At 42.9% G+C, this 27,859-nt stretch overlaps 1 protein-coding gene and 1 pseudogene across 3 annotated transcripts in view; one reads left to right on the top strand and one right to left on the bottom strand.

The window, feature by feature from the left end:
- Positions 1 to 5,785: 5,785 nt before the first annotated feature.
- LOC310784137 (SPRY domain-containing SOCS box protein 1 pseudogene) lies at positions 5,786 to 6,848 on the bottom strand (annotated as a pseudogene). The gene is made up of 2 exons: positions 6,809 to 6,848; positions 5,786 to 6,620 (listed from the first exon to the last, which is right to left on the bottom strand). The product of its transcript is annotated as an SPRY domain-containing SOCS box protein 1 pseudogene (transcript).
- Positions 6,849 to 18,806: 11,958 nt separating this feature from the next.
- The window catches only part of bco2a (beta-carotene oxygenase 2a), a 32,790-nt gene continuing 23,737 nt past the window's right edge, over positions 18,807 to 27,859 (top strand). For both annotated transcript variants that reach the window (XM_083637193.1, XM_083637194.1), the window contains exons 1-2: positions 18,807 to 18,885; positions 25,948 to 26,152. In XM_083637193.1, the coding sequence (XP_083493319.1) occupies positions 18,858 to 18,885; positions 25,948 to 26,152 (233 nt within the window). In that variant the 5' untranslated portion in view covers positions 18,807 to 18,857. The remainder of the gene's footprint in view (positions 18,886 to 25,947; positions 26,153 to 27,859) is intronic.

Below are 27,859 nucleotides of genomic sequence, written 5' to 3'. Positions count from 1 at the left end.
GATTAAAAAAAGGACTGGCCTAGCAAGGGATGTCTGTTGACATTTGGGTTTCCTCCTGCATCAAGTCACAGTGGGTCCAGCGCTGGCCGGCAGGACTGATGCTGCGTGTGCGGCTTTTGAATGGCGCGCTACAGTAAAGAAAGCGTCTGCTATATTTTTCTTTTTCACCAAACACTCAACATAACAGGGGGCGGAAAAAATATTATGTAAGTCTATTTAAGTGGTAGCTTATTGGCAGCATCACTTAGGCTATAGATCACACAATATTAGGCTATTTTATATAAGGAATTTATTTATCTGGCATATTTTCAGCCGGCCACTTGAGCCGGTGACCTTTTTATTTGCCGGCCCACGGCAACAAATACCGGCTAAAAGCTGTCAATTGACGGCTAATGGAATCCCTGCTACCAACATAACTTATTGTACACATTTGTTTTTTAAAGCACTGTTCTCTTGTTTTTTATAGAGTTGTCTGCCAACGCGGAGCTACAGAGAAGTATGGAGGTGAAATCCAAGCAGCAGCGGTCTGAGTGGTCTTTGGAGGAGACAACCTGTCTCCTGGCATTGTGGTCCTCAGCAGAGGTACAAAGTCAACTGGAGAGAGCTTCAAGGACCAAACCGGTTTATGAGCACATACAGCGTGAGATGGCTGCAGCGGGGTATGACAGGAGCACAGAGCAGATCATCAACAAACTGAAGAAACTGAAAAAGGATTACAGGGACCAAAAGAAGGACCTCGTCCGTAGCGGCAGTGGTCGGCCACGGAGTAATCCCCATTTTGATCTGTTCCTCGACCCAGTTCTCGGAGACATACCGGTGTGCCAAGTCACCGGGACCTTGAACTCAGAGCCTAACATTACAGATAACGCTCTGGCCGAGGTGGACAACACGCATATGCACACCTCCTCAGATCCTGGTAACATACGTTTGATTTTTCAGATGTTTCACCTTGTTGCCACTTGCCAGCTGTTGTTTAGCAAGCTAACGTTAATGTTACTAGTTTCATCACATCAATGTTACATTTGTAATATTTATGTTAGAAATTAGTAACTATGCTTGTGTGTAACGTTAATGTTAGTTAGCTAATGTTAGCTGACCAACAGCTAGCCCCCTTGGTAACAAACAAAAGCTAACGTTAGGAGGATCCTACTTTTATAAAAACTTGCAAATTATATATATATATATATATATCTATATAGATATATATAGATATAATTTGCAATTTTTTATAGAACAATATACGAACAAGACAAACAGGCTCAGACACAGCGAGTACCCGAGTACTCGTTCATAATAGAAGGAGAGTACTCGAGTATTTAAATTACTTAAAATGCCCATCCCTACAACGCAGTACTGGGAAGAGGGGACAGAGTGACGTGCAGCTGCCTGTCAATCAAAACCCACAGAAGCCGTCACGATCGCATTTCCAACAAGGAAGCACATCTGCTGACGTTATGTCGTTAGGTCAACATAAACAACAGTATTCTCGCTCATAAATTGCTTCTAAATTGTTCCAGTGCAGTGTTTTAGACCTGTGTGTTTTTAATCTGTGCTGTAACGCTATGCGATGCAGCTCGACAGCCAAAGATCTCATAGAACAGGAGCGGAGAGCAGACAGACCTCTAACTCTGCCGCAGATTCCAAAACCAAAGATTGCACAGCGGGAAGAGCTCTCAATCTGTTGGAGTTTCCAAAAGCTACAAATCACTAACTTTTTTAACTTAATAGACTAAAAACTCACTTAAACTTAAATTTAAAGACAGCACAGTAACATCAATGCTGATAATAAATAAATAAATATGTACATATCTATCTATCTATCTATCTATCTATCTATATTATATATATATATATGTATATATATATGTATATATATATGTATATATACTGTATATATGTATATATATATATATATATATATATATATATATATATTTCAATCATGAGAGGCCAGTTGGTAGGATTTGACAAACTTTATTTAGCAATCGGCATGCATGGCAAATACTTTGGCGCATGACTCCATTGGCCAGTGGCGCTGCTCTTGAGGCAAGAGGAGGGCACCTGCATAGGCTAGGAAATCCCCGCATGACTCCATTGGCCAGTGGCGCTGCTCTTGAGGCAAGAGGAGGGCACCTGCATAGGCTAGGAGACCCCCCCCCCCCCCCCCCCGTGGGGGATCAGGAGTCAAGACTCGTTGGTGGCGGACTGGGGAGGTGGGTGGGGCAAAACAACGCTTGGGAGGACGGCTTCAAGGGAGATGGACTGCCGTGAAGCTAGCTGCTGCTATGATCGGCCAGAGAGAGAGAGGTGACGTAGAACCCTTGCTATATATATGAGGATTAACTGACGTCATAGCAGACGTCATAGCAGACGTCATACTAGGACTTTGACTGACCACGTCATGCTAGAACTTGACTGACGTCAGGGGATGATCGGATTATGCATGAGTGGACTTCTGCTTGAAATATGGTCTGGAGACCTCACTTCAATCATGAGAGGCCAGTTGGTAGGATTTGACAAACTTTATTTAGCAATCGGCATGCATGGCAAATACTTTGGCGCATGACTCCATTGGCCAGTGGCGCTGCTCTTGAGGCAAGAGGAGGGCACCTGCATAGGCTAGGAGATCCCCCAAAAGGAAGATCTGATTACCGGAGGTTAATTGAGATCTGCAGGCGCCAGTAGTTGATTGTACTTTTCTGGCCTTCGACCTTTTAGCGACTTACAGCTATTTGCGGCTGGCGCTCCCAACTCGGTCGGGCCTTCGATCTTGATACATTAATGTTTAACTTGGCGCTTCCCGGCTTGGCCTACTTGGCTGCCTTGGCACCTCGCGATAGCGCTTCCCAGCTTGGCCTACCTGGCCGCCTTGGCGCCTCGCGATTGTACTTTTCCGGCCTTCGACCTTTTTAGCGACTTACAGCTATTTGCGGCTGGCGCTCCCAACTCGGTCGGGCACCTCGCGATAGCGCTTCCCAGCTTGGCCTACCTGGCCGCTTGGCGCCTCGCGATTGTACTTTTCCGGCCTTCGCTCCCAACTCGGTCGGGCCTTCGATCTTGATACATTAATGTTTAACTTGGCGCTTCCGGCTTGGCCTACTTGGCTGCCTTGGCACCTCGCGATACGGCCTTCGACCTTTTTAGCGGCTTACAGCTATTTGCGGCTGGCGCTCCCAACTCGGTCGGGCCTTCGATCTTGATACATTAATGTTTAACTTGGCGCTTCCCGGCTTGGCCTACTTGGCTGCCTTGGCACCTCACCTTTACCTGACTTGGCGCAACTACCCTGACTTTCTCCGACTCTCTCTTTCTCTATTTCCCCCCAAAAATTAACCGGGAGATTTATTGCGCCTTACTGGGCACCGTGCTTTTCGGGGAGCCACCACCAACGAGACATTATTTGGCACGGAAGTCCGGGACACTGTTCGTTGCCATGCTTGCCGATAAAGGGGGGAGGGTTCTTTGGGCCGCCGGTATGGCCGCCTGCTCCGGGCGGATGTAGCTGGAGAATGCTGATGAGGACCGGCGGCCCGTTTGCTGGAGGGAGGCGGAGGACACTCCTTGCCGGCGGCTGAGGTGGCCGCTCCGGTAGGGCAGATCATAGGACAGACCGAAAGATCCATGGGGCAAACGGTTCATTCTGGCGGCCACAGCTGAAATGAAATGCTTAACTCATTCAGGGCCAAAGACGTCTTTGACGTGTTATCAGGAATAGCCCAGAGGGCCAATGACGTGTTTGACGTGTTTTTGTTTTTATTACTGCAGGGCGTAGTTCAAACACTTCCCCAGCCTCTGACATAGTATCAGGTCCCTAGCATCTAAGACAACACGTGAACAAACACATACCGCAGCTGTTGTTTTGAAATTGAGCAAGAGGAAAAGCAGAAAACGGGTAACGCTTCCTTGTGCAGACAGGAGAAACGCCATTGAAACCCCCTCGCCGCGCTGCACGCGCTGGAGTCGCCTTCCTCTGTGCCAGCCGGGAGAAAGTAATCAAGAGATGTGTTTGATCATCGGAGGAATGAGGAAATGATCGATCAGTTTGCGAGGGCGGTGAGGACGTGTTGAATAGCCGAGGGGAAAACGGGAACGATCAAATAGCAGGGAGGATATGACAGGGAGACATGGACGAGGACGGGTGTACCAGAACAAATCAAAATAAACACACAAACAGCTAAGGCAGAAGCGGCAGTCACAGCAGCCCGCTGTCCTTCTCAAGAGCTATTCAGTTGGTTCATGAAATCGCTGGGCTGCGTGCCCTCCAGTGTTGCTCCTGGCCAATCCCGGCGCCACAGGGCGTGGTTATTGCTTATCCTATGTGGGGTTAGAAATCACGCAACGAAGGGGGATCGTGTGTGTGTGTGTGTGTGTGTGTCTGTCTGTCTGTCTGTCTGTCTGTCTGTCTGTCGGTGTGTCTGTCTGTCTGTCTGTGTGTCTGTCTGCACACTCACTCACACTGCTGTATTGTTGAATGTAAAAAAAAAAGCACTTCATGTGTATATATATATATATATATATATATTTTTTTTTTTCATTTGTGTCATAACGAATAGTATTTACATGTCTGATGTCAATACAGTTCAAAATAAAAGAATTGAGAGCGAGTTCTGCTTGAGAATGTGTATTTTACAGAAATTGCCTTTTCTCCTGTTTGTCATCTCAGAGAGACCTTTTGGGCTAAAACAGGGTGTATATAAATGGATATAAGTAGAGTACAGAACATGCTAAAAGCTCACTTTTTTTTCCTGGTGAACCCAGAGACATACATCTTCATTTTGAGGTATTGCAAATCACTCTGGTGCTAATAGATAATTTACTGTGGGTCTTGAAAGATGACCAACAATTATGAAAATCTTTGGCCTGTGCTAAATTTTTTCGCAGTCCTAAACTGGCCATGAATGAGTTAATGCATGAGATATAAAGAAACTGGTTAATAAACAAATGAGAGAAAGCAATGGTTTCACCGCCTTGCAAATGCACCATAGACTGCTAGTTGCAACTCGCAGTGATATGTTATGGTTGGCCGCATATAACAATGGGATTCGCAGCCTCTTGTTACCTGACTAGTGTGACGCTGTATTAATTATTTTAGCTTTGGTATTATTTATGGTTAAAAGAGACGCCAGAGGCATTTTACTTTGAAATTCGTTAAGAACAGGAAGTGGTGTATTAAGATCGGGTAGCTTGACGCGGAAAAGACGTCAGCATTCCCTGGGCCGTCTGGCTTCAGTCTGAAAGTTATACAGTAACGCTCATTCTGGCTGATGCTCAGACATGCTCCATGGGCCAGGGGTGTTTAAATGACCCATTGCGTGATTATTATTATTATTATTATTATTTTATTTTATTTATTTTTTATTACCGGCATATCACGTGATCTCAACAACATGCTGTCAGGAAGAATTGTGAATTGTGACCCCCACTGGCCATTGCAAGAAAGCGATTTCCGCATAGGCGTCGGAAATAGGCAGGCTGAAATGCCCACTGGATAGACTAGTCAGATCACAGGCCAAATAAATTGGCAGTCAGCTTCACTTTATTTAATCAAGACACAAGGGACACCTACGGTACATGTGGTGTTTTCAGAGCAATGTAAGTCAGTATTTCTTGTTTGGTGGGGCGGGCCGTTTGCGGGCAGACAGAGTATTTAAGAGATGAATACGTCTGATTTTACTGGGCTGGTAGATTGCCCGTTTTAATACTGAAATACTGATACTTCCCTCATGGGTCCTTTCGCATCCACGGGTGACCGGTCCTCCAGGGTATGCTCGGTGTGCTGTGGTCGTCAACCCCGTCCTTGATAGAGCAGGTAGCTCTTGAGAGAGGCGGGCAGGGGCAGTCCGTGGATTCCGCTCAGGCGGTCCCTTCCTAGAGCCGCCCGCACGGAGCGCCTGCACAGGTCCATCAGAGGGAGGGGATCCGGATCGAGTCCGTTTATGTACCGGATTCGTATTTCGCAGTGTCCCCATACGGCGCTCACTGCGGGGTACACCTTCCTGCCCTTAAGTCCTCTGAACGCCACCCCTAGGTCATGTCCGTCCACTATGAAACCCAACGTCCCCTCGTCCATGTCCAAGACGACTAACAGCGAGTCTCGTATTATGAAGGTGTCGTCGGGCTCCAGGAAGGCGGGGTAGGTTCTGCCCGCGTGGTTCTCGCCGTCGTGGTAGAGCTTGCACCGGCCCGGTCCCAGCCCCAGGACTCTGTGTTGTTTCCCACCAGGGCCGTGTAGCCCACCGAATGCAGCGGCACGTCGCCCGTGGCCACCCCAACCACGGCGTGGGACCCCCTCTGGCGCGTGGCCCAGCTGACCTCCCACACGTGGAGACCCTGCGTGTAGACCACCCGGCCGCGGATGGCGTCCGTGCTCTGCGCCACGGGTTGACGGTGGAGCACCAGCTTGTTGTCGTCCTTGACGAAGATGTTGAGCGAGCGGTCGTCGTTGTTCCAGGAGTGCTGCACCTGGACGTCCGGGCCGGCGGGCGGCATGTCCAGCAGCCGGTCCAGCCGAGAGGGCTTGGTGTGCCTCGGGGGCGTGGCTGGTGTGCCTCGGGGGCGTGGCCGACGCCAGGGTATCCATCTGGGCGGGTTGGGTGGTGGTGGGGAACACGTCGGCTGGGCTGAGGCAAACGTGGGGGAAATGGGGGGGGGTTTCCAGCGCCCTCAGGCGAGCCTCCACTGATCTGTTAGCATCTAGCAGGGACAGCAGGATGGCTCTTAATGGCCCGGGCAGGATCGGCTGCTGAGCTAGCTGGGCTGAGGCGAACGTGGGGGGGACGGGGGGGGGGGGGTTCCAAAGCCCTCAGACGAGCCTCCACCGATCTGCTGGCATCTAGCAGGGACAGCATAATGGCTCTTGACGACCCCTGTCGGCTCGGCAGAGCTGCGAATGGGGCCGTTTCCGCTTCCGGGGCGGCGGCCTGGAGGTCAGTGCGACCAGGAAGAACATGGCGTGGAACATGGCGTCTCACGGCGGCCCCGCGGCCTGCATTACCCCGACGACTCCCGGCTCTCGGGGCAGCTTCCTCTTCTGGTCTTCGTCCGCGCCGAGCGGCCTCTCGCTCCGGCTCGCTCGCGCGCGTTCTTGGGCGTCCGTGCACGCACGGTGCTTCGTCTTCTGCTCTCTCCTCCCACGGGCCGTCGCAGTGTAGGGCCCCGTGCCGCGGGGGCGCGCGCCGGGCCTTCTCATCGTGGCTACGTTGGCAGCCTGTGGCACGGCCGCTCCGCCGGTGTTGTCAGACGTCTCGGAAGGCAGATGCGCTCCGTGGCCGATCCGAAACAGGGTATCGTTGTCTAGGCTGTCGTCGCTGTCCGAGGGCTGCTCTGGCTCGGGATTCGTTGCGAGATCCGCGGGGATTATCCATGGTTAAAGAGGACTTGGGGGTGCTGAATCGGCCTGCAGATGTGGTGCAGAACAACGCAAAACAACACTTCGGAGGACGGCTTCAAGGGAGATGGACTGCCGTGAAGCTAGCTGCTGCTATGATCGGCCAGAGAGAGAGAAGTGACGTAGAACCCTTGCTATATATGAGGATTAACTGACGTCATATTTGACGTCATAGCAGACGTCATACTAGGACTTTGACTGACCACGTCATGCTAGAACTTGACTGACGTCAGGGGATGATCGGATTATGCATGAGTGGCCTTCTGCTTGAAATATGGTCTGGAGACCTCACATGTTAGGGCTGTCAAACGATTAATTCGCTTAATCGCGATTAATCTTGCGATTAACTATAGTTCATCGCGATTAATCGCATCTTTGTATCGCATGTTTAAAATGCCATTATTTTGCATTTCAAAGCATTTTTAATTAGATATTAATAATTCTTACCAGTGTGTCGTGATGATTGGGAATCAAATGAATGCAAATAAAGGTAATTTGTGATCTTGAGTTTTAGATTTATTTTCAATTCAATAGAAGTGCAATGTAACAATGTCTACAAAATATATCTTGAACAGAAAATAAATGCACAATTGTAAACAGTGCAGTACACGCTCCAGAACCGATACTTCCGTTGGCGGCGCTGTAGAGCAGTCGAAACCCAAAATGACACAGCCGAAGAAGGCGGTGTCTGAGCTAAAAACTTTGGCACTTCCATGTGAATAATGGCTCGGTATTACAGTTTTATTGTGATTGATAACGTGTATATCGCGTGAAGCCATTGGAGCCGACCTCCCAGTGGCTAGAGGACCCGCGCATCCGAGACTCTGAAGGAAGAATGAGTGATGAGTCTCGCGTTGAGGCTATGGCGACGCTAGCTGCTCTGGTATGCTTAGCTTTTAGGTGATAGCTCAAACTCGATGTACTTCGGTGATATTTTAATTCCGTTTTACACAAGGTGCAAAGTAGTGTTGGAGTCGAGACCACCTAACCCGAGACCAAGACAAGACCAAGACCGAGGGGAGGCGAGACCGAGACAAGACCAAGACCGAGGGTGGGCGAGACCGAGACAAGACCAAGACCGGACAAATGCGAGACCATTTTCAAGACCATTTACACGCAACGTGACCATTTAACCTTTACACCATTGCTCTGCTAACAACGAAATAAATAATTATTTAGGAATTATAGTAAAATATAAATGGCTGTACAGCAGGGATACTCAACTTGCTTTGCCCGGGGGCCACTTTCGTGAAATGATAAAAGGCCAGGGGCCAGTTAATAAACAAACAATATACATTTTTCTGTAGCGGATTCAGGTTTTTGGGGTGTCAGCCGGAGTTTAGTCTGACAATGTTGTGCACACCGGATAGTTAGTTAGGTGAAGTTAGTTAGGTTAAGTACATACATAAGTGCCTGGGTAGCGAGCAGACCGCAGTATTTGACAATTTAGCAGCTAAATTATAGATTATTGAAAGATATTCCATATTCCAGACTGAAATGCTATAACAGAAGTGGAGTATTGGCCAGAGTGACATGAACATTTGGACACTTATTCAGCGGGTATCTTGCATGTTGCGTTCAGGTGCACTGTAGAATTTATTTATTATTATTTATTTTTTTGCCATTCCATTGTGGGCCACACAGGGGCTGCGGCCCGCGGGCCGCAAGTTGAGTATCACTGCTGTACAATACAGTATATACTCAGTGACAGAATGCATTTTGATTTGAAACACTTTAATTCCATATCACTGACCTTCTGAAAGGCTCAACACAGTGAACAGAATGAAGCATAAAACACCTTCCTGCTGCTAAATTATGATGGACGACATCTCTCGAGCCACCTTGTTGACCTGTGTTGTCTTCCTTTGTGCATGAACGTGAGAGGAGTGGCTACAGCGTTAGAAGCTTTCAACCCGCAAGGTTATTGGTTGCGATTGAAGTTGGGAATTTTACACCCAATCACAGTAAAAAAATATATACCCAGAGTAGACAAGTAATGATGTCACTGCAGTTGTGGTCTCGGCTGGTCTTGAAATAAAATCCCGAGTCCGGCTTGCCCGAGACGAGACCGAGACCGATGGATGGTGAGTCCGAAGTAGAATGAGTCATTTAGAAGCGTGTTGCTCTTTCTTTTCCATGCCTGCAACAGTAGGAGACAGGAAACCGCTGCGACCGCCTTGACTACAAATACGGGTGCGTCGAAGGGACAAAATAGCGGCATGCGATTAATGCGATTTAAAAAAATAAATAAATAACGGTCGGCCCTTAATCGCATCGCAATTAACGCGTTAATGCTGACAGCCCTAAGTATATATATATATATAGATGTGTATATATATATATATTAGGGCTGGGTATCGCCACTGACATCCCGATACGATTCCGATACACAAGGTCCCAAGTTGATACGATTTCCGATACGATTCGATATCGATATTTTAGTTACAATACCAGTTTTGCTTTGATAATGGAAGAGATTCTCAAAGAACTAATGCTGTAAATTGTACAAGGAACCCTCTAACCTGGTGCATTATTAAAAAATATTAATATTTACATTAAGAATTTACCATAAAGCAAGCAGTTACATCATGTAATTCTTTTTTATTTAAACATGACCAACATAGTCATTCAACATCTTATCTTTCTTTACAGTCTTCTGTCTCTTTCTTTACAGTCTTCTGTGAGAAGCCAAACAAATTTAGATTTCCATTGAACAGCAGCATGTTGTAAACAGTGTTTCATAAAGTATAAATGCTTTGTAAATAAAATTAAATACAGCTCATGAACATTTCCAGTTCACAAACATTATAGTGCAAACAGATTTGAGGTCTGTACATCTGGCTCATGGTGCATGCACAATGCACATGTAGCCTACAGTATTTATGTTTTTGTTTCAACTACAAACATAAATAAACGTCAACTTGAAACTATGTTTAACTACCACACACAGCCTATAATGTTATAGCCTATGTTTTTTTTTGTTGTTTTTTGTTGTTTTTTTATGCATTTTAAAAGATCGATACTGGGATTTATGTATCGATACTTGTTCCTTCACATGAATATCGATTCAATATCAATATATCAATTTTTTTAACCCAGCCCTAATATATATATATATACATGTATATACAGTGTATAATATACACAATATATATATATCTATATACACTGTATATAGATATATATAGTCGAGGCAGACGCAGGAGTATATTTCAGACTTAACATTGTGTTAAGTGTAGTGGACACGTTTTTTTTTAATGCTGTGTTCTCTTGTTTTTGTTGTTTATAGAGTTATCTACCATCAACAACACCAACGCAGGGCTACAGAGAACAAGTATGGAGGTGAAATCCAAGCAGCAGCAGCAGCGGTCTGAGTGGTCTTTGGAGGAGACAACCTGTCTCCTGGCATTGTGGTCCTCAGCAGAGGTACAAAGTCAACTGGAGAGAGCTTCAAGGACCAAACCGGTTTATGAGCACATACAGCGTGAGATGGCTGCAGCGGGGTATGACAGGAGCACAGAGCAGATCATCAACAAACTGAAGAAACTGAAAAAGGATTACAGGGACCAAAAGAAGGACCTCGTCCGTAGCGGCAGTGGTCGGCCACGGAGTAATCCCCATTTTGATCTGTTCCTCGACCCGGTCCTCGGAGACATACCGGTGTGCCAAGTCACCGGGACCTTGAACTCAGAGCCTAACGTTACAGATAACACTCTGGCAGAGAAGGACAACAGGCGTATGCACACCTCCTCAGATCCTGGTAACATAAGTTTGATTTTTCAGATGTTTCACCTTGTTGCAAGCTGTTGTTTAGCAAGCTAACGTTAACGTTACTTAACTTATTAGTTTCCTCACATCAATGTTATGTTCGTATTGTAACATCAATGTTAGAAATTAGGTAACGTTAATGTTAGTTAGCTGACCAACAGCTAGCACTTGGTAACAAAGGCTAACGTTAGCATCCTACTTTCTAACATTGCCATTGTCTCACCTACAAAGTACCAACGTCACTTAACATTTGGCTTCACAAAAGTTTAACATTGTAGGAAGTGTAGTGGACAAGTTTATTTTTTAAAGCACTGAGTGTGTTCTCTTGTTTGTGTTGTTTATAGAGTTGTCTGCCATCGACAACGTAGTCTCAGCTCCCAGACAATTGGAGAGAACTGAGTCTATCGACAATGTCGACACCAACGCGGAGCTACAGTCACCACCACTGCGCTGCAGCTCACCCACACCGTCGACGAGCAGCTCAGGATCTCAAAGCTTCTCGCCACCTCAACACCCTAGACAGGGTAAGATTTGTTGTGCTGGGTATATAGTCTCACACCAGACACTTTGCAAAACATTGAGATACATTTATATTACAATCAGGCTCTGAGTCGACATAATGTTATTAATTTTCTTCACCTACCATTCTGGCAGGCAGGTAGCTGGACATTCAATTATTTTGTCTGGTACCTTTGAATCCACGGCCTTAGAAATACTAACAAAAGAAAAAGTAAAATGTAATTGATAGTAGAAATTAGATAATAGAAGTTACCTACCACAGATACGTTTTACCACCATTTGGCAAGAGCATACTCTTCATTCCCTGTAGCAAACGGTTATTTGCAATGGCAAGACTACACAATGAATGAAGATCTGTTAATTGTTCTTGTACACAGGCAAAAGGAAGCGAGACAGCAGCAAGGAGATTCTGCAGTATCTGGAGAGAGCCGAGGAGAGGTTCTTTCAACACAGCAAGGAAATGAACGATGCCTTGGTGCAGAAACTGGATGCACACGCAAGTGCTTATCTTGGAGTCATGGAGCGCATGCTGGCTGTGATGGAGGCTCAGTCCCACAAATGAGTGTAGTGTTATAATTTTATTATATTTATTTTATATTACAGTTTTCAGAACATGAAAACAGAACAAACATAAAAACAAAAACAGGCTCATACACAGGAAAAAGGAAGAACATAAACTACATTGTCAAAGTAACGACTCGGCTACCAGCAGCATAATGTGCTTATGAGAGATGTTTTGCATGGGATCACATGCAAGGGGTCCATGAGAGGTCAGCCGTGCGAGTCACTCGTCATCCCTGACTACGCCAAAGTAGGCCAGAAAGGGTCCTGAATAGTGGAAAACCCCCCAAGTGAATTGGTCCTCAGGAACCTGAGTCTCTCCATGCGCACAACTGAGACCATGTCCATCAGCCACAACTGAAAGGAAGGAGGAGAGGGAGACTTCCACTCCTTTAGAATGAGTCTCTTGGCGACAGTCGTCCCCGGTGTCAGGGACTGTTGCACAGCTGTGTAGGGAAGGGCAGTGAGGATTCCGAGCAGCCGAAGATGGCGAGTTCCGCCTCCGTTTGGAGGGTTATTTGATAGGCCTTAGAGTACCAGTCAAATACTTTGCCCCAGAATCCGGCTAGCAAAGGGCAAAACCAAAAAGCATGGGACAGTGTGCCCTCTGACACCTGACACCTATCACATAATGGTGAGAGAGAAGGGTAAATCCTGTGCAACTTATGTTTAGAATAATGAAGACGGTGAACAAATTTAAATTGAATGAGCTGGTGCCTGCTGTTAATTGAGCAGAGTTGGACTCCTGTCCCATATGACTTCAGACAACACAACACCTCCTGCCACACCTCTCTCACCCTCTCACGGTACAGCCACACTTGCGCGTCATTTGGCGCGTGCTGACGCTGCTGCCCATTCAACTTGTATTGAACATGCTGCTCAACGCCTTGCGAAGCATGCTGGGATACCAGACGATGCGTAGCAGGCTTGTGAAGTGACAGTGGGCAACAGAGGGGGCGGGGTGGAGTTTGACAAAGTACAAAGCTAGCCAATTGAGCTCGTCCTAGGACCTATCCTACCCTTCCTGTCCTCTTCCACTTCCTCTCTACCACCAATTTTCAAAGAAGCAAAGTAAATCTAGCAGCAGCTAGCTTGGGAGCTAGCTGCTGCTTCCGGATTTCCACGCCCACCAAGCGTCGAGCGTCCATACAGCCAAGCGTCAGCATGCGTCAAATGACGCGCAAGTGTGGCTGCACCGTCAGGGGAGGCCCTGATGCGGCCATCGAACAAAGCTACAAATCTAGAAATAAGACGCCTAGAATGTGAGGGGCTTAACAAAACGTCAAAAAAGCGTGTTCATTTGGGAGAACTTCAAAGTCATGAATCTTAGATTGGACGTAATGTCTAATTTGTATGTATCTGTACAAATGTGTTTGCGGCAAATCAAATGTCCTCTTTAAAAGATCAAAACATGCAAATTGGCCGTTAATGTACAGGTCTTTGGTGGAGACCAGCCCCTTCTCACTCCAGGCATGGCAAATTCTGTCTGACCGTGAGGGTAAAAAAGAACGATTAAAACAAATTGGTGTATGAACAGAAACATCCGGTACCTTTAAGAGTAAAATCAAGCACTTTTCAAGGTACCTAAACCAGACCCTCGAAGCCTTTATTATCACATCTAAATAAATATTGACAATGTGCCAAACAAATGGCATTTGTGACGCCTGGTGAGTGAGGAAAAAAGTGCTCCCTGTGTCCTGTGCACTGTCCACAGCCTCTGGTTCCTGCTGTAACATGACACCACAGACAGGCTATGTGCGAGAGACAAATCGGTCCCATATCAATTCAATACGGAACACATCTTTTTGTTTACAAATACGGGACGATTCTGTATTTTAATGGACGGTTGCGGCCCGGCTGGATACTGTTTTATTTCAGCGCTCCCTTACCTCCCATCGTCGCCCATATGTAGCCAGCTGCTATTGCATAATTACCACCGGCGTTAGCCTAGTAAGCTACATGAGGGCAAGTGCTGACTGCATAATACAGCATGGAAGTGTATTTGGAGTCGGACTCCAGCAGAAATTATTTGTACATCTTGTGGAGTCCCGTGATCCAGCAGACCCTTCAACACAATGGCTGTCTCGTCTAAGAACGGGGACCAGGTCTTATAGAATACCTTAATTTTACACTTTGATCTGTAAGTTAAATATTCCATAGGTATTATATCAAAAATAACCTTATGCCATCCCGCTATTTTTGAAGGCTTATCAATTTCAGCAATATGTTTTTCCTTGCACAGAAAGTAAGGATAGCCTACATATAAGCCTTTTGGAATGTAAACTTTTAAGTTGTGTGACTGGCAGCCCAAACAATAAACACATAGGGTCCTTGTCCAATTCAATATCAAGAATTAGGCATATCCTATCCACAATGTTTCTCCAATAATCATCTATATGTTTACAAGTCCAAACAGTGAATAAAGCTTCCAGCCTCAGCATTACACGCCACAGTTCAGATTTATTGTGATCCATTTTATGCCTGAGCTGGGGAGAGATCTGCAGACTGTGTAGTCTAAACTGATCTTCCTTCATCCTATTCCAAACTGAAATGTTATTTGCGTATTCCCATATTTGTAAACGGGTTGTTTCATCAATGTCATCAATGTGCAGGTCTTTATCTTTGGGTGTGAATGCAGGTTTGCCTTTATCACATTTAGAAAGTGCTCTATAGACGGTTTTAACTTGACAACAAAAACATTCTACATTGAACCCCCGCTCACTTCCTGTTGCAGTGTTTGCTATGGACATAAAATAAAAAAAAACATTCAAGTGCAGGACTGACCATTCCGTGAAAACCGTCTATACAGCTGAGCGACGAAAACAAAAGTAACGATGTCGAGTGAATATTTCTGCAGTTTGCCGAATGTTGAGAAAAAGGAAGTGCTGTGGGGTTGCGCTCTGGTGAAAACCGTCTATACCCAAGCTCCATAATGCCTTTATTTCCACCATTAGAAACTATTCTCCAATGGAGAGGGCTGGTGACAAATGCCAGTATCTTGACTATTGAGAAAGCTCCGTATCTGGAGATATCTATAAAAATCATTTTGTGGTAAGTTATATTTCTTGATAAAATGAGAATAGTGTTTTAAAGTGTGTTAAATGTGGGTGATTTGAGTTAGTCTCATGCTCAATGTGTGAGAGTTGCCACCTATAATGGACCTAATAAAGCTATTGGGATGAGCAAGGATGGTATTAACATATACATGGTGGCATTAATTAGGGAACAGTAAGATGCACAGTGAATGGAGGTCAAAATAGCTCTCAATTTCAGTCTGAAACGACAAACACGGTCATGAGGCAGGTGAGAGGGGGGAGGCTAACACTTTGAGCAGGTAGTTAATGTTGTTACTTATTATATTATAGATGTTTGAATCTGATGAGTCCATCAGTGTCAGCAGATTTAATAGCTAAGTATTTATGGATATATTTATATCTTATTTCCAAAACAGTGACACATCATTACAAAAAACAAGTAAATAATCACTACTACAACTTGTAAGTGTGAATGTTACCAGCATCAGCTAATGTTTTACAAATGTTATTTTACAAATTATATTGTTATTCCTTGCTTATACTTCAGGTAGGCTATACATGCTGAATATGAGTAGCCTACTAATGATGGACTGGTCAGATTCTCAGCAGTAAGGCACTAGAGAAATATGAGTGACCTCTGGGTGGGTTTGACGGCCTGTCATGTTTTTGTTTACTCCTACTGAGCTTAGCTGAGTGTGTGATGTGATAGAGGGGGTCTACCCGAGCGTGTACATACATATATCGTTTGTGCTGCCACTTTCGACACGGGTGTACAGTGGCCAATATTTGTACAAAAATGTCAATGTGACCTCTGGGTGGGTTTGACGGCCTGCCATGTTTTTTTTTTTTTACTCCTCCCGAGGTTAGCTGACAGGGTGATGTGATAGAGGAGGTCTTCCTGAGCGTGTGCATATATCGTTTGTGCTGCCACTTTCGACACGGGTGTACAGTGTCCAATATTTGTACAAAAATGTCAATGTAACCTCTGAGTGGGTTTGACGGCCTGCCATGTTTTTTTTACTCTTCCTGAGGTTAGCTGACAGTGTGATGTCATAGATGTCTTCCTGAGCGTGTGCATATGTTTGGCAAGCTGCCACTTTGAACATGACAGGTGTCCAGTGTCCAATTTGTAAAGGCTATGCAGTCCAGGGAACAGCATTTACCCATTACTACTGAGAAGAATGTTCTCAATGTTATTAAAACAGTTATTGTTATACAGAAACATAATTTGTATTGTATAGCTTTGTTTAAATGCTTAGTTTATTGTGCAAACTAACACTTTTTCAGTGTATTTTTAAAACATACATTACGTTGCTTTTACTTTGAAGGCAACCGGAAGCCTTATTGTTGCTAGCTCACTGAACAGGAAGTCGTATTGCTGCCAATATCGAACACTGCGATATTTTTTGGGGGATGATGGCGAAGGCTATGCGAAGGCATAACCCGCCCCTCTCTGCCTCTGATTGGCCTAGCGTCAAACTTCCATCCAAACACATTCGCTTGGCTATCCTGCATTACATCTCTTTATACACTGTGGTCAGACCGTCAGAATCAGACAGACAGCAGTTACGCTTGCTAGTTCCCTGTAAATAACCCTATTTTATATCACCCTTGATCAATTCTCTGTCTATAGGCTACATACGTGCACTGCCAAGAGTAGCGGCAGCGTCATAAACCATAGACTATATTAAAAACATAAACACACTGTCGTGTTTCATGCAGGCTAGCAAGCGTAACTGCTGTCTGTCTGAGTCTGACCCATTGAGTCTGACGGTCTGACCACAGACTGTAGAAAGAGATGTAATGCAGGATATAGCCAATCAGAGGCAGAGAGGGGCGGGTTATGCCTTCGCATAGCCTTCGCCATCATCCAAAAAAAAATATCTTACTCAAAGTATAAAATGACTCTTTTAATTATCAACTATTTTTTTATGGGGCATTTTTTTCTTCAGAAGCCACTAAGCTGTGTACGGGTGTATTTTCTTCTTGTAATACAAGGCGCACTTCGCCTTGGGCTGCATGGTCAGGAAGTAAAACCAGGAAGAAAAAGCCAAAGCAGACAAAAAATAAGCAGAACAACGTCTTAAGTCTTTAAATAATAATGAAATCATTTTTCTAATTCTGGCTGCCTGGGCTGCAGCACTTTCACCATGGTCCCTAATCCATACCACCCCACCCCCTGCGTGGCCGCGCCCCCTTCTACCTGCTCTGAGCTTTTTCCCAGAGTGGGGGAAGGGAGCTGGAAGGTGGGTGCTGAGGGTGCTGCAGCACCCCCTGGTGGCAAGAAATGGGATTTTCGAAATTGTTGGATTTGGCTGTCTTGTGTTTATACCACCAACAAGATGCATTAAAAAACAGTTTGTGCTTCCCAGCTCTAATCTTATTTCATACGCTCTATCTTCAAAAGTGTTTGATTTTCATCATAATCTGGTTTTCCATAATAATAATATTAAGTTCAGTGTTTATGCCTGTGTTGCTGTCTGTTGTAGTGTAAAACGTCTAAAGGGAGAGCAGGTGCTTACATGAAAGTGAGTGAGAAAAGGAGAAGATACTGAATAATGACATCACAACAGTATAATCCTAATGTTAATTTAAAATTAAATATTCTTCTAAATATGGATGAAAGTCCAAAAAACGTCAAATTTTCTTCGCCGCTGCCCTCGCGGGCAGCACCGAGAGTCCCTTTCTTACAGAGCACCCCCTACCTAAAAGTACTGGGGAAGGGCCATTCTGAGCCTGCACTGCAGTGGTGGAATTAGCTGCGATATAATTTTTATTATATTTTCTTTGGGGGAGGGGGGTGCACCAGCAAAAATCTTACCTAGGGCACCAGGCACGCCACTGGCTGGAATCTCCCACACCACAAACACTGGAGGGCACGCAGCCCAGCGATTTCATGAACCAACTGAATAGCTCTTGAGAACGGACAGCGATTTCGAGAGCGGACATTGAAATGAATTATGGTCACCTACCTTCCTTAGCATAGTAATAATAATAATAAGCATAATAATTGTAATCTCCACAATGTACACAATCTACAGAAACATGCAATAATATAAACGATGTTGTGTTCACGTTCATAGCTCATATAATATAATGTATCATATCGTTAATTTCAAGCTCAATTCTTACCCAGAGAAAAGGTAGCCTACAGCACTGAAAATGTAACCAGCAATAGTTTTTTAAACATCTTTATTTTAAAAGATGAAAAAGCCCAGGTGCTTTAGTCCCAAGCTTCAATGCTCCTGGCCAATCCCGGCGCCACAGGGCGTGGTTATTGCTTATCCGATGGATTCATGCGCCAATGAGCAACCTCCGTCCGAATGCATGGGTGGGCGTGGCACGTCCCCTATCCAGTTCTTTTAATACATCCATGGTGTACCCCCATTGACAGTACATAATCTGTACCCCCTATGGTAGCCCCTACGTCACTCTTCCGGGTATATGATGACCCCCCCCCCCCCTCTGGAGGGGAGATGAAGCGTCATACCCGGAAGAGTGACGTAGGGGCTATGGCTATATATTGTGCAGTGTGGAGCGTATGGTCGTAAACAGACAGAGAGGGCAGCGGAGCGCTCTCTCCCATCATGTCATCTGTGAAGCTGGAGAACTCAGGTAGGCTCCCTCGGTGTGTCGTATCTCGTCTCACGGGTTGGTGGATGTTATAAATAGTGCTACATTACGATATATCTGTATAGCGTGTCTGCGTGGTCACTGGCAAACGACGAGCATGGTAATCTATTATCAGTGTTGGGGAGTAGTGACATGTAGTTGTACTACATTTTGCAGTAGCTTCTTGCTGGTAGTTCAACTAGCTACATTCTATTTGCGCAGTGAGTCAAGTAGTTAAACTACTTCGTGGTGATCTTTGTGTAGTTTAACTACTCAAACTACAAACTAATTTTGTGTAATAAAATAAAATAAATATTATGTAGGCTGTGTGTGTATGTATGTGTGTGTGTGTGTGTGTGTGTGTGTGTGTGTGTGTGTGTGTGTGTGTGTGTGTGTGTATATGTATATATATGTGTGTGTGTGTGTGTGTGTGTGTGTGTGTGTGTGTGTGTATAGCCTATGTGTGTGTATATATTGGTAACCCTTTATTTTACAGGTACCCTAGTTACATATGAACTATTTTTACACATGAACACCAAATGTAATTATACAGTAATTACCAATAGTTATAAATGAAGTTCATATGTAGTTACATCGGACCTGTAAAGTGGAGTGAGTCTATTCAACTGTAGTTCATGTAGTTACATGGTACCGTACCTGTAAAGTGGAGTGAGTCTATTCAACTGTAGTTCATATGTAGTTACATGTTACCGGACCTGTAAAGTGGAGTGAATCTATTTAACTGTAGTTAAATGTGTGTTAAATGTGTGTTCATATATAGTTACATCCCCATCAATTTTGGGAATTTGATGGGGAAATAAATCACTCATTTACAATAAGCTAACAATTAGAATGTAGAAGAATGGCTATTTTGATTATAGTTTCACTGTTACCTCTATACTTCTATTTTAGTTTTTGTATGGGATTTCTGGACAAAATCATATCTACAACTAACAAAGTATCAATATTTCCCCAAGTCTCTGTTTACAATAACAAAGCTAACTACATCTGACTGACATACAGTTATCCTCTCAAACTCCACCATGAAATTTGGAAAGCCCTGAGTGGCTGAGTGGTTAAAGCTGCCTCCTTTGCAATCAGAAGTTCAGTGGTTCGAATCCACCACTGGGTTTTAGCAATCTCTGACCCCGGCCAGAGCTTCTTTACAGGTCCGGTACCATGTAACTACATATGAACTACAGTTGAATAGACTTACTCCACTTTACAGGTCCGGTACCATGTAACTACATATGAACTACAGTTGAATAGACTAACTCCACTTTACAGGTCCAGTACCAAGTAACTACATATGAACTACAGTTGAACAGACTCACTCCATTTTACAGGTCTATTACAATGTAACTACATATGAACTACAGTTGAATAGACTCACTCCACTTTACAGGTCCCGTTCCATGTAATTACATATGAACTACAGTTGAACAGACTCACTTCATTTTACAGGTCTGTTACAATGTAACTACATATTAACTTAATTTATAACTATTGGTAATTACTGTGTAATTACATTTGGTGTTCATGTGTAATTACAAATAGTTAATATGTAACTAGGGTACTTGTAAAATAAAGGGTTACCTATATATATATATATATATATATATATATATATATGCTATATTAGGGCTGCACAATTAATCGTATTTTCACGCCATCGCAATATGAACATGCGCAATAAACACATTGCAAAGACTGCCTGAAACGCAATGAATAACAAAAGTGATTTTATTTACATGCGTCATGCTTATATTTTGACATTCTGAGCGAGAGCAGAATTAGCTCAAGAGTTTGATGTATCATATGTTTGAGTTTGAGTTTATTTGATTCTCGCTCACAGTATTCACTGAATAAAAAGCAGAATTTACACACAGAACTGTTAAGATCTAGCTAAAAACAAGGAAATAGATATTTAAAAAAATTGATTTCATATCACAGGTCACATTTCAGGACATAAAAACACAATACATTAAACACACAGACACACACACAGACAAGAGTCTAAGACTGAGTGTTAAAGAGTCATATGACATATGCACAACATATGCATGTCGTGTTAAAGTTGTGTGAACTGTCACAGTTTTAAAAATGTAAATGGGTCAGCCGGCTAGAGTCAGACACTCAAGCCTCCCAAAGCTCAGGGTATATATAATAGGGTCCCATTTTCTTTTCCACCCAGTGATGCGGTTTGTTTACCAAAATGCTGCTTGACTAATCCCTCGTATTTAATGTTTTTTTTACTAAGTGGTTTGAACTACTTTTTCTGTGTAGCTAGGTTGTAGTTTTCTAAACTACATTTCTCCCAGGTTAGCTTTGCTGTAGTTTCAACTACTTCCATGGTGAAGTAGTTGGTAGCTTCCCCAACACTGTCTATTATGCTGGAATGGAATGAACTCGTCAAAATGTTTCCCACGTTTACTGAAAGGCGTGCGTCTCTCCGCTTGGCTAGGGGCCGTCGGACTGTGGTACTAAATTCATACAGTATCGTCTAGTTGTACATTTCTGATAAAACCATAAACATAATAAAATCTATCTAGCAATTCAGAATCAAGTAAGTTTCTCTCTGATGCACATGACAGTCCACTAAAAGTGCAGCTGAATACTATGCTGAGCTGCATTCATTAGCCTATGTGATTTAAGAGGAACTCGAAAGAAAGAAAGCAAACCTTGTGAAAAGAATTATAATATTGGACTTCAGTTCATCGATTAATTCAACAACAAATCGGGATAAATAGACATCTCATGTGTTGATTGAACATTAGCTTTTCCAGTTTCCCCTACCATTTCCCCTGCCCCCCTGAATGCTGTGTGTGTTTTTCTTCTTATTTTTTCCTTTGAAATCGCCATATTCTGGAAATATCACAATATATTTCCCGAATATCGCGATTAGCGAAAATCGGGAATCATCAATTCATTCCACAACTGTGGAGTGGTCGTGGCTTCGAAGGTCTGGAGTCAGGCTGGGGCATAGCAATGATTAAATTTGAAATTGGATGTGATCATAGTCGATTATCTCCATTGTTCAGTCAACAATGTTTGGTTTCCATTGATCTCAACTGCTCATCCCCCATCGCCAGCACATGCTATGGACATTTTGGCTAGCCACATTTTTTCTTTTGCTTGATATAGAGACACTGCATGAAATAGGCCACGCCCATGACGGGGGAAAGCTCTCTGTTCACTTCCACACACCAGCGTCATATTCCTTGAATTAAACATAGCTAAAAACTGTTGTGTGGTGGGCTACGCAGACAATTAAAAAATCACCAGTTAAAGTTTTTTTGTACACTCTGGAGTGATCATCTTCCGTATATATGAGGACCATGCACGCGATATAGGAGAACGCCAGGATTGGGGGGGGGGGTTTGTGTTTTCCCCCGTTTTGGGCGTGTTTTCTGAATGATGACGATGATGATATTTAATTGTATGTTTAATTAGGTATATGCTATTTGCACCTGTACGTCAAATACGTCGAATTTAAAATGTTTAAGTACGTCCAAAGTATGCACATGACATGTGCACCTACATGTATGTGCAGTGAGAATGCCACTGTCTCTGACTTGTCTTATCACTCTACTGCCTTGTTGCTTGTTGTGTCTCTTGTTGTTTTTGCACTCATATGCCCTGTTATATTTGTACTATGTTGTAAACGGAGTTCACAGCACAAGAATTTCACACGTGATACTTGTACTACGGATTGACAATAAAAATCTTGAATCTTGAATCTTGAATGACGCACTCCGCAGTGTCTCTATCCTATTTAAAATTATTGGTTGGGGCTTCTGTATAAATAGAAAGTATGATTAGGGCCCCTATGTCAATAGAGGCCGGAAGAAGAATGCAATGACCTGGCCTACAACAAACATGCTTTCATATAGTTTTATGGTTTATGTGGAAAGACTCCAAAAAGTAAGTAGCCTGAAGGACCATAAAGCTTTCACTTGAATAGCCGATTTCAAAGAAAGACTTTTTCTAGTACAGTATTTCACATTCAGTGTTTACACTTCCTAAGTTTGGATATGAAATGGCACTATGAGGTCAAAGTTCATTTTGTCAGCTTTAATTTGAACAGATGTTCAGCATCACTGAACGAACAGTAAAGAACAAACAGAGACCTTGGACCTGATATGCTTGAAAGATAGAAATAGCTTACTTCCTAGTAAGCATAATCCTTCACCAATATTCAAGCAGGGGAGGGGTTATTAATTTTCTGATTGATTAGAAAGAATAGTATTGTTTATATTGTGAAAAGTCATGTTTACTTATAAACAAATATGTACAAAACAAGAAAGGTGAAATGAGTGTAAAAAAAAATCCACGTTACAACCCCTGAAGGACTAGTGCAGGGGTTCAGACTGAGTACCACAAAGTCTATATCAAGTAGAGATGAGTAAGGCCAGGTAAGAGTAGAGCCGTACTGTGCTCTTATACAGTATGTGGTGGAAATGAGCCATATGTACCATAAGGTAACCAGATTTCTGAAATAAATATTGGGGACATTTCCAGTTAGTCAATTTATCATTAAAATATCTATGAAATAAAAAGGGGGACAATTCCGGTTTCATGTATTTTGACCATGGCAACTGTTGTAGTGTAATAAAGTATGGTACAGAGGCTGACTGATATTCCTCCAAAATACCACTCCAAGAATCAGAATCAGCTTTATTGACCTAGTACATTGAGGAAAACCATAGAAACACTCAGGCTGTGATTTGGTATGAAAAATACTTTTGACATTTGGAGATTTCTTTAAGAGCTGCATTTCTTTTGCCGATTGGGTGGTGAGCACTTCTGTTCTGGAAATTGCTCAAAAACCCCCTTAATGTAAATATACCTTGGAAAGCCATACATCCCCTGAATGCCCTAGGTCTCTAATTTGTGGTTGTAGAGATTTCTGACGCTGTGATTATACTAGAGGTCAAGCTAGCATCACATGGTTGGAACCAATGGATGCCTTGGGTCTTCCAGTTTCATATGGTATAAGTATATTCACTACAAAAATGAGCCTGCTAGAGCCTCTGAAATACAATAACCATGGATGAGGAGTAGAAAATCTGGGACAGCTCTAGCCAGGGACAGGTCACCAAAAACAGGGACTGTTTCTGAAAATCTGGGACGTCTGATCAGACGTCTGTCTTAATGTACCAAACCAAATTTCCCATGGGACCACTTCCATTGCAGATACCAACCAATTTTTCCCATAAAATTTGCTGATTTAAGCATGCAATAGCATCAACAACATAAGGCTATAGTTCTAAACACAGACACACACACACCTGCCAACATTAGGCTTTGAAAAAGAGGACCCATTTGAGAATGTTTTTTCCCTCGCTAAAATTTAGCCTAAATTTGGAGCGTTATTTTGCCATCTTCCTGACAAGATAGCATGACATGGTTGGTACCAATTGATGCCTTAGGTCTTCTCATTTAATATGATACAAGAAACTTCACTTTGGCTATAAAACTGAGCCCGCTACAGCCTCTGAATCATTTTTTTGAAAATTTGATATTTCACAAAAATCACGATATTTCCGAAAATCAGCCCAAGCCTACTCCTCAGGGTTGTGTATATATAAAAACAGTTGTCTGTAAAAAAAAAAAAAAAAAAAGCTCTGGCGGACCACTAGACGGAGCCCACTGCTGGTCCGCGGACCACGGTTTGGGGAACAATGTGTGAATCCAAGAGGCTGATTATTCTGTTTACAGTTCAAACTAGATGAGGAGGGATAACGATTACCAATAACTCTTTCCCTCAGACCCTGTACTGGTGAACACAGATTGGTTGTGAGTTTAGAATCTGATGTTTAAGGTAAATCTAATCAAATATTGTTGAAATATTTTACCCATTTATCTTGTGGCTATACAATGAATATACAAAATATTTGGGGTAATTGGTCTCTTCATTTCATGAAGTACACTGTAGTCGACGGAGCTGTAGCTGCAGGGAAACTTTGCATCCCATGATTGCAACAATTGATTGAAAACAACAAATAGGCATCCTTGTCTCCTTGAGGTGCCAACATGTCTGAGTTGAGATGCATCAGAATGTTCTTTCCCAAAACCGTAAGAAATCTTTCCACCCCCCAATATGTTATTTTCTTCTTTTCTTTTACAATACACAAACAGGACAGAAGAACAGGCTCAGACACAGGAAAATAAAATAAAATAAGAAAGAAATACATATATTATCGACATTCAATATTACAACGTGGTGCTACCAGCCACATAAGGTGCTTATGTGCTTGTAAGAGATATTGTGCATGCGAACCCACGCAAGGGGTCCATGAGAAACCAGCCAGGCGAGTCACCTGTCCCCCCTAACCTCATCGAGGTAGGCTAGAAACGGATCCCAGACAGCTGAATTTGTTTGAAGTTGGTCCTCAGGAACCTAAGTCTCTCCATCCATATAACAGAGGTCATGTCCGTCAACCACAATGGAAAAGAAGGTGAAGAGGGGGACTTCATTCCTTCAGAATGAGTTTTTGGCTAGAAATCTTTGATACAGACTCAAGGGACCTTTGTGTAGGCTATCAGATTGTGTATCTCTTTTGTATGTACACTACCAATCAAAAGTTTTGACACACATTTTTCTTTATTTTAAATGTACCCTCCACCTTATTATAGTATTAAACTACTGTTAGAAAGAACACAATTGGAATTATGGAGTGATCAAAAAAGTGTTAAATCAGAATTATCTTATATTTTAGATTTTAGATTCTTTAAAGTCGCTACCCTTTCCCTTGAGGCAAAGGCTTTAGAAAGATTTTCAGCATCAACTTCACGAACTATATTTGTAAAAAAAAAAAAAAAAAAAAGCTTTAAATATAAGCCTATGTAATCCATATGTAAAGAGCTCGTTCCTGCTGCAACTCTATATGGTACCAGCCTAGCCACGACACCACACCCTCTTCATTCATGTGGTTGTGGGTTTAAGTTCAGTCCTTCAGATGTAACCTGCTGTCCTGTATTTGGTGCCCCGTTCTTTAATTCTCATTGCAGCCAACCCTGTAATTATGTTTATTATTATTTATATCTATACGTTTTCTACAGATGGGGTCAATCCCTCTGACGGTGCCAAAGACAAGGGATGCGCCACCACCCTGCTGAAAGGGCTGGAGAGCATCGCCCCTCTGGTACGCTCTGTAGAAGAAACGCCCGAGTCCATCTCCACCGAGATACAAGGGACCATCCCCTCCTGGCTCAATGGCAACCTCCTCCGCAATGGCCCAGGGAAGTTTGAGTTTGGAAACACACAGTGAGTTACATACAGATAAAGAAACACACAGTGAGTTACATACAGATAAACAAACACACAGTGAGTCACATACAGATAAAGAAACACACAGTGAGTTACATACAGATAAAGAAACACACAGTGAGTTACATACAGATAAACAAACACACAGTGAGTCACATACAGATAAAGAAACACACAGTGAGTCACATACAGATAAAGAAACACACAGTGAGTCACATACAGATAAAGAAACACACAGTGAGTCACATACAGATAAAGAAACACACAGTGAGTCACATACAGATAAAGAAACACACAGTGAGTCACATACAGATAAAGAAACACACAGTGAGTCACATACAGATAAAGAAACACACAGTGAGTCACATACAGATAAAGAAACACACAGTGAGTCACATACAGATAAAGAAACACACAGTGAGTTACATACAGATAAAGAAACACACAGTGAGTTACATACAGATAAAGAAACACACAGTGAGTTACATACAGATAAAGAAACACACAGTGAGTTACATACAGATAAAGAAACACACAGTGAGTCACATACAGATAAAGAAACACACAGTGAGTCACATACAGATAAAGAAACACACAGTGAGTTACATACAGATAAAGAAACACACAGTGAGTTACATACAGATAAAGAAACACACAGTGAGTTACATACAGATAAAGAAACACACAGTGAGTTACATACAGATAAAGAAACACACAGTGAGTTACATACAGATAAAGAAACACAGTGAGTTACATACAGATAAAGAAACACACAGTGAGTCACATACAGATAAACAAACACACAGTGAGTCACATACAGATAAATAAACACACAGTGAGTCACATACAGATAAAGAAACACACAGTGAGTCACATACAGATAAAGAAACACACAGTGAGTTACATACAGATAAAGAAACACAGTGAGTTACATACAGATAAAGAAACACACAGTGAGTCACATACAGATAAAGAAACACACAGTGAGTCACATACAGATAAAGAAACACACAGTGAGTCACATACAGATAAAGAAACACACAGTGAGTTACATACAGATAAAGAAACACACAGTGAGTTACATACAGATAAAGAAACACACAGTGAGTTACATACAGATAAAGAAACACACAGTGAGTCACATACAGATAAAGAAACACACAGTGAGTCACATACAGATAAAGAAACACACAGTGAGTCACATACAGATAAAGAAACACACAGTGAGTTACATACAGATAAAGAAACACACAGTGAGTTACATACAGATAAAGAAACACACAGTGAGTTACATACAGATAAAGAAACACACAGTGAGTTACATACAGATAAAGAAACACACAGTGAGTTACATACAGATAAAGAAACACACAGTGAGTTACATACAGATAAAGAAACACACAGTGAGTCACATACAGATAAAGAAACACACAGTGAGTCACATACAGATAAAGAAACACACAGTGAGTCACATACAGATAAAGAAACACACAGTGAGTTACATACAGATAAAGAAACACACAGTGAGTTACATACAGATAAAGAAACACAGTGAGTTACATACAGATAAAGAAACACACAGTGAGTCACATACAGATAAAGAAACACACAGTGAGTTACATACAGATAAAGAAACACACAGTGAGTCACATACAGATAAAGAAACACACAGTGAGTTACATACAGATAAAGAAACACACAGTA

Source organism: Poromitra crassiceps (genome assembly GCF_964638095.1).
Source record: "Poromitra crassiceps genome assembly, chromosome: 1".
NCBI lineage: Eukaryota > Metazoa > Chordata > Actinopteri > Beryciformes > Melamphaidae > Poromitra > Poromitra crassiceps.
Note: the sequence above shows the minus strand (reverse complement) of the source record. Positions and strands in the feature narration are given on the sequence as shown.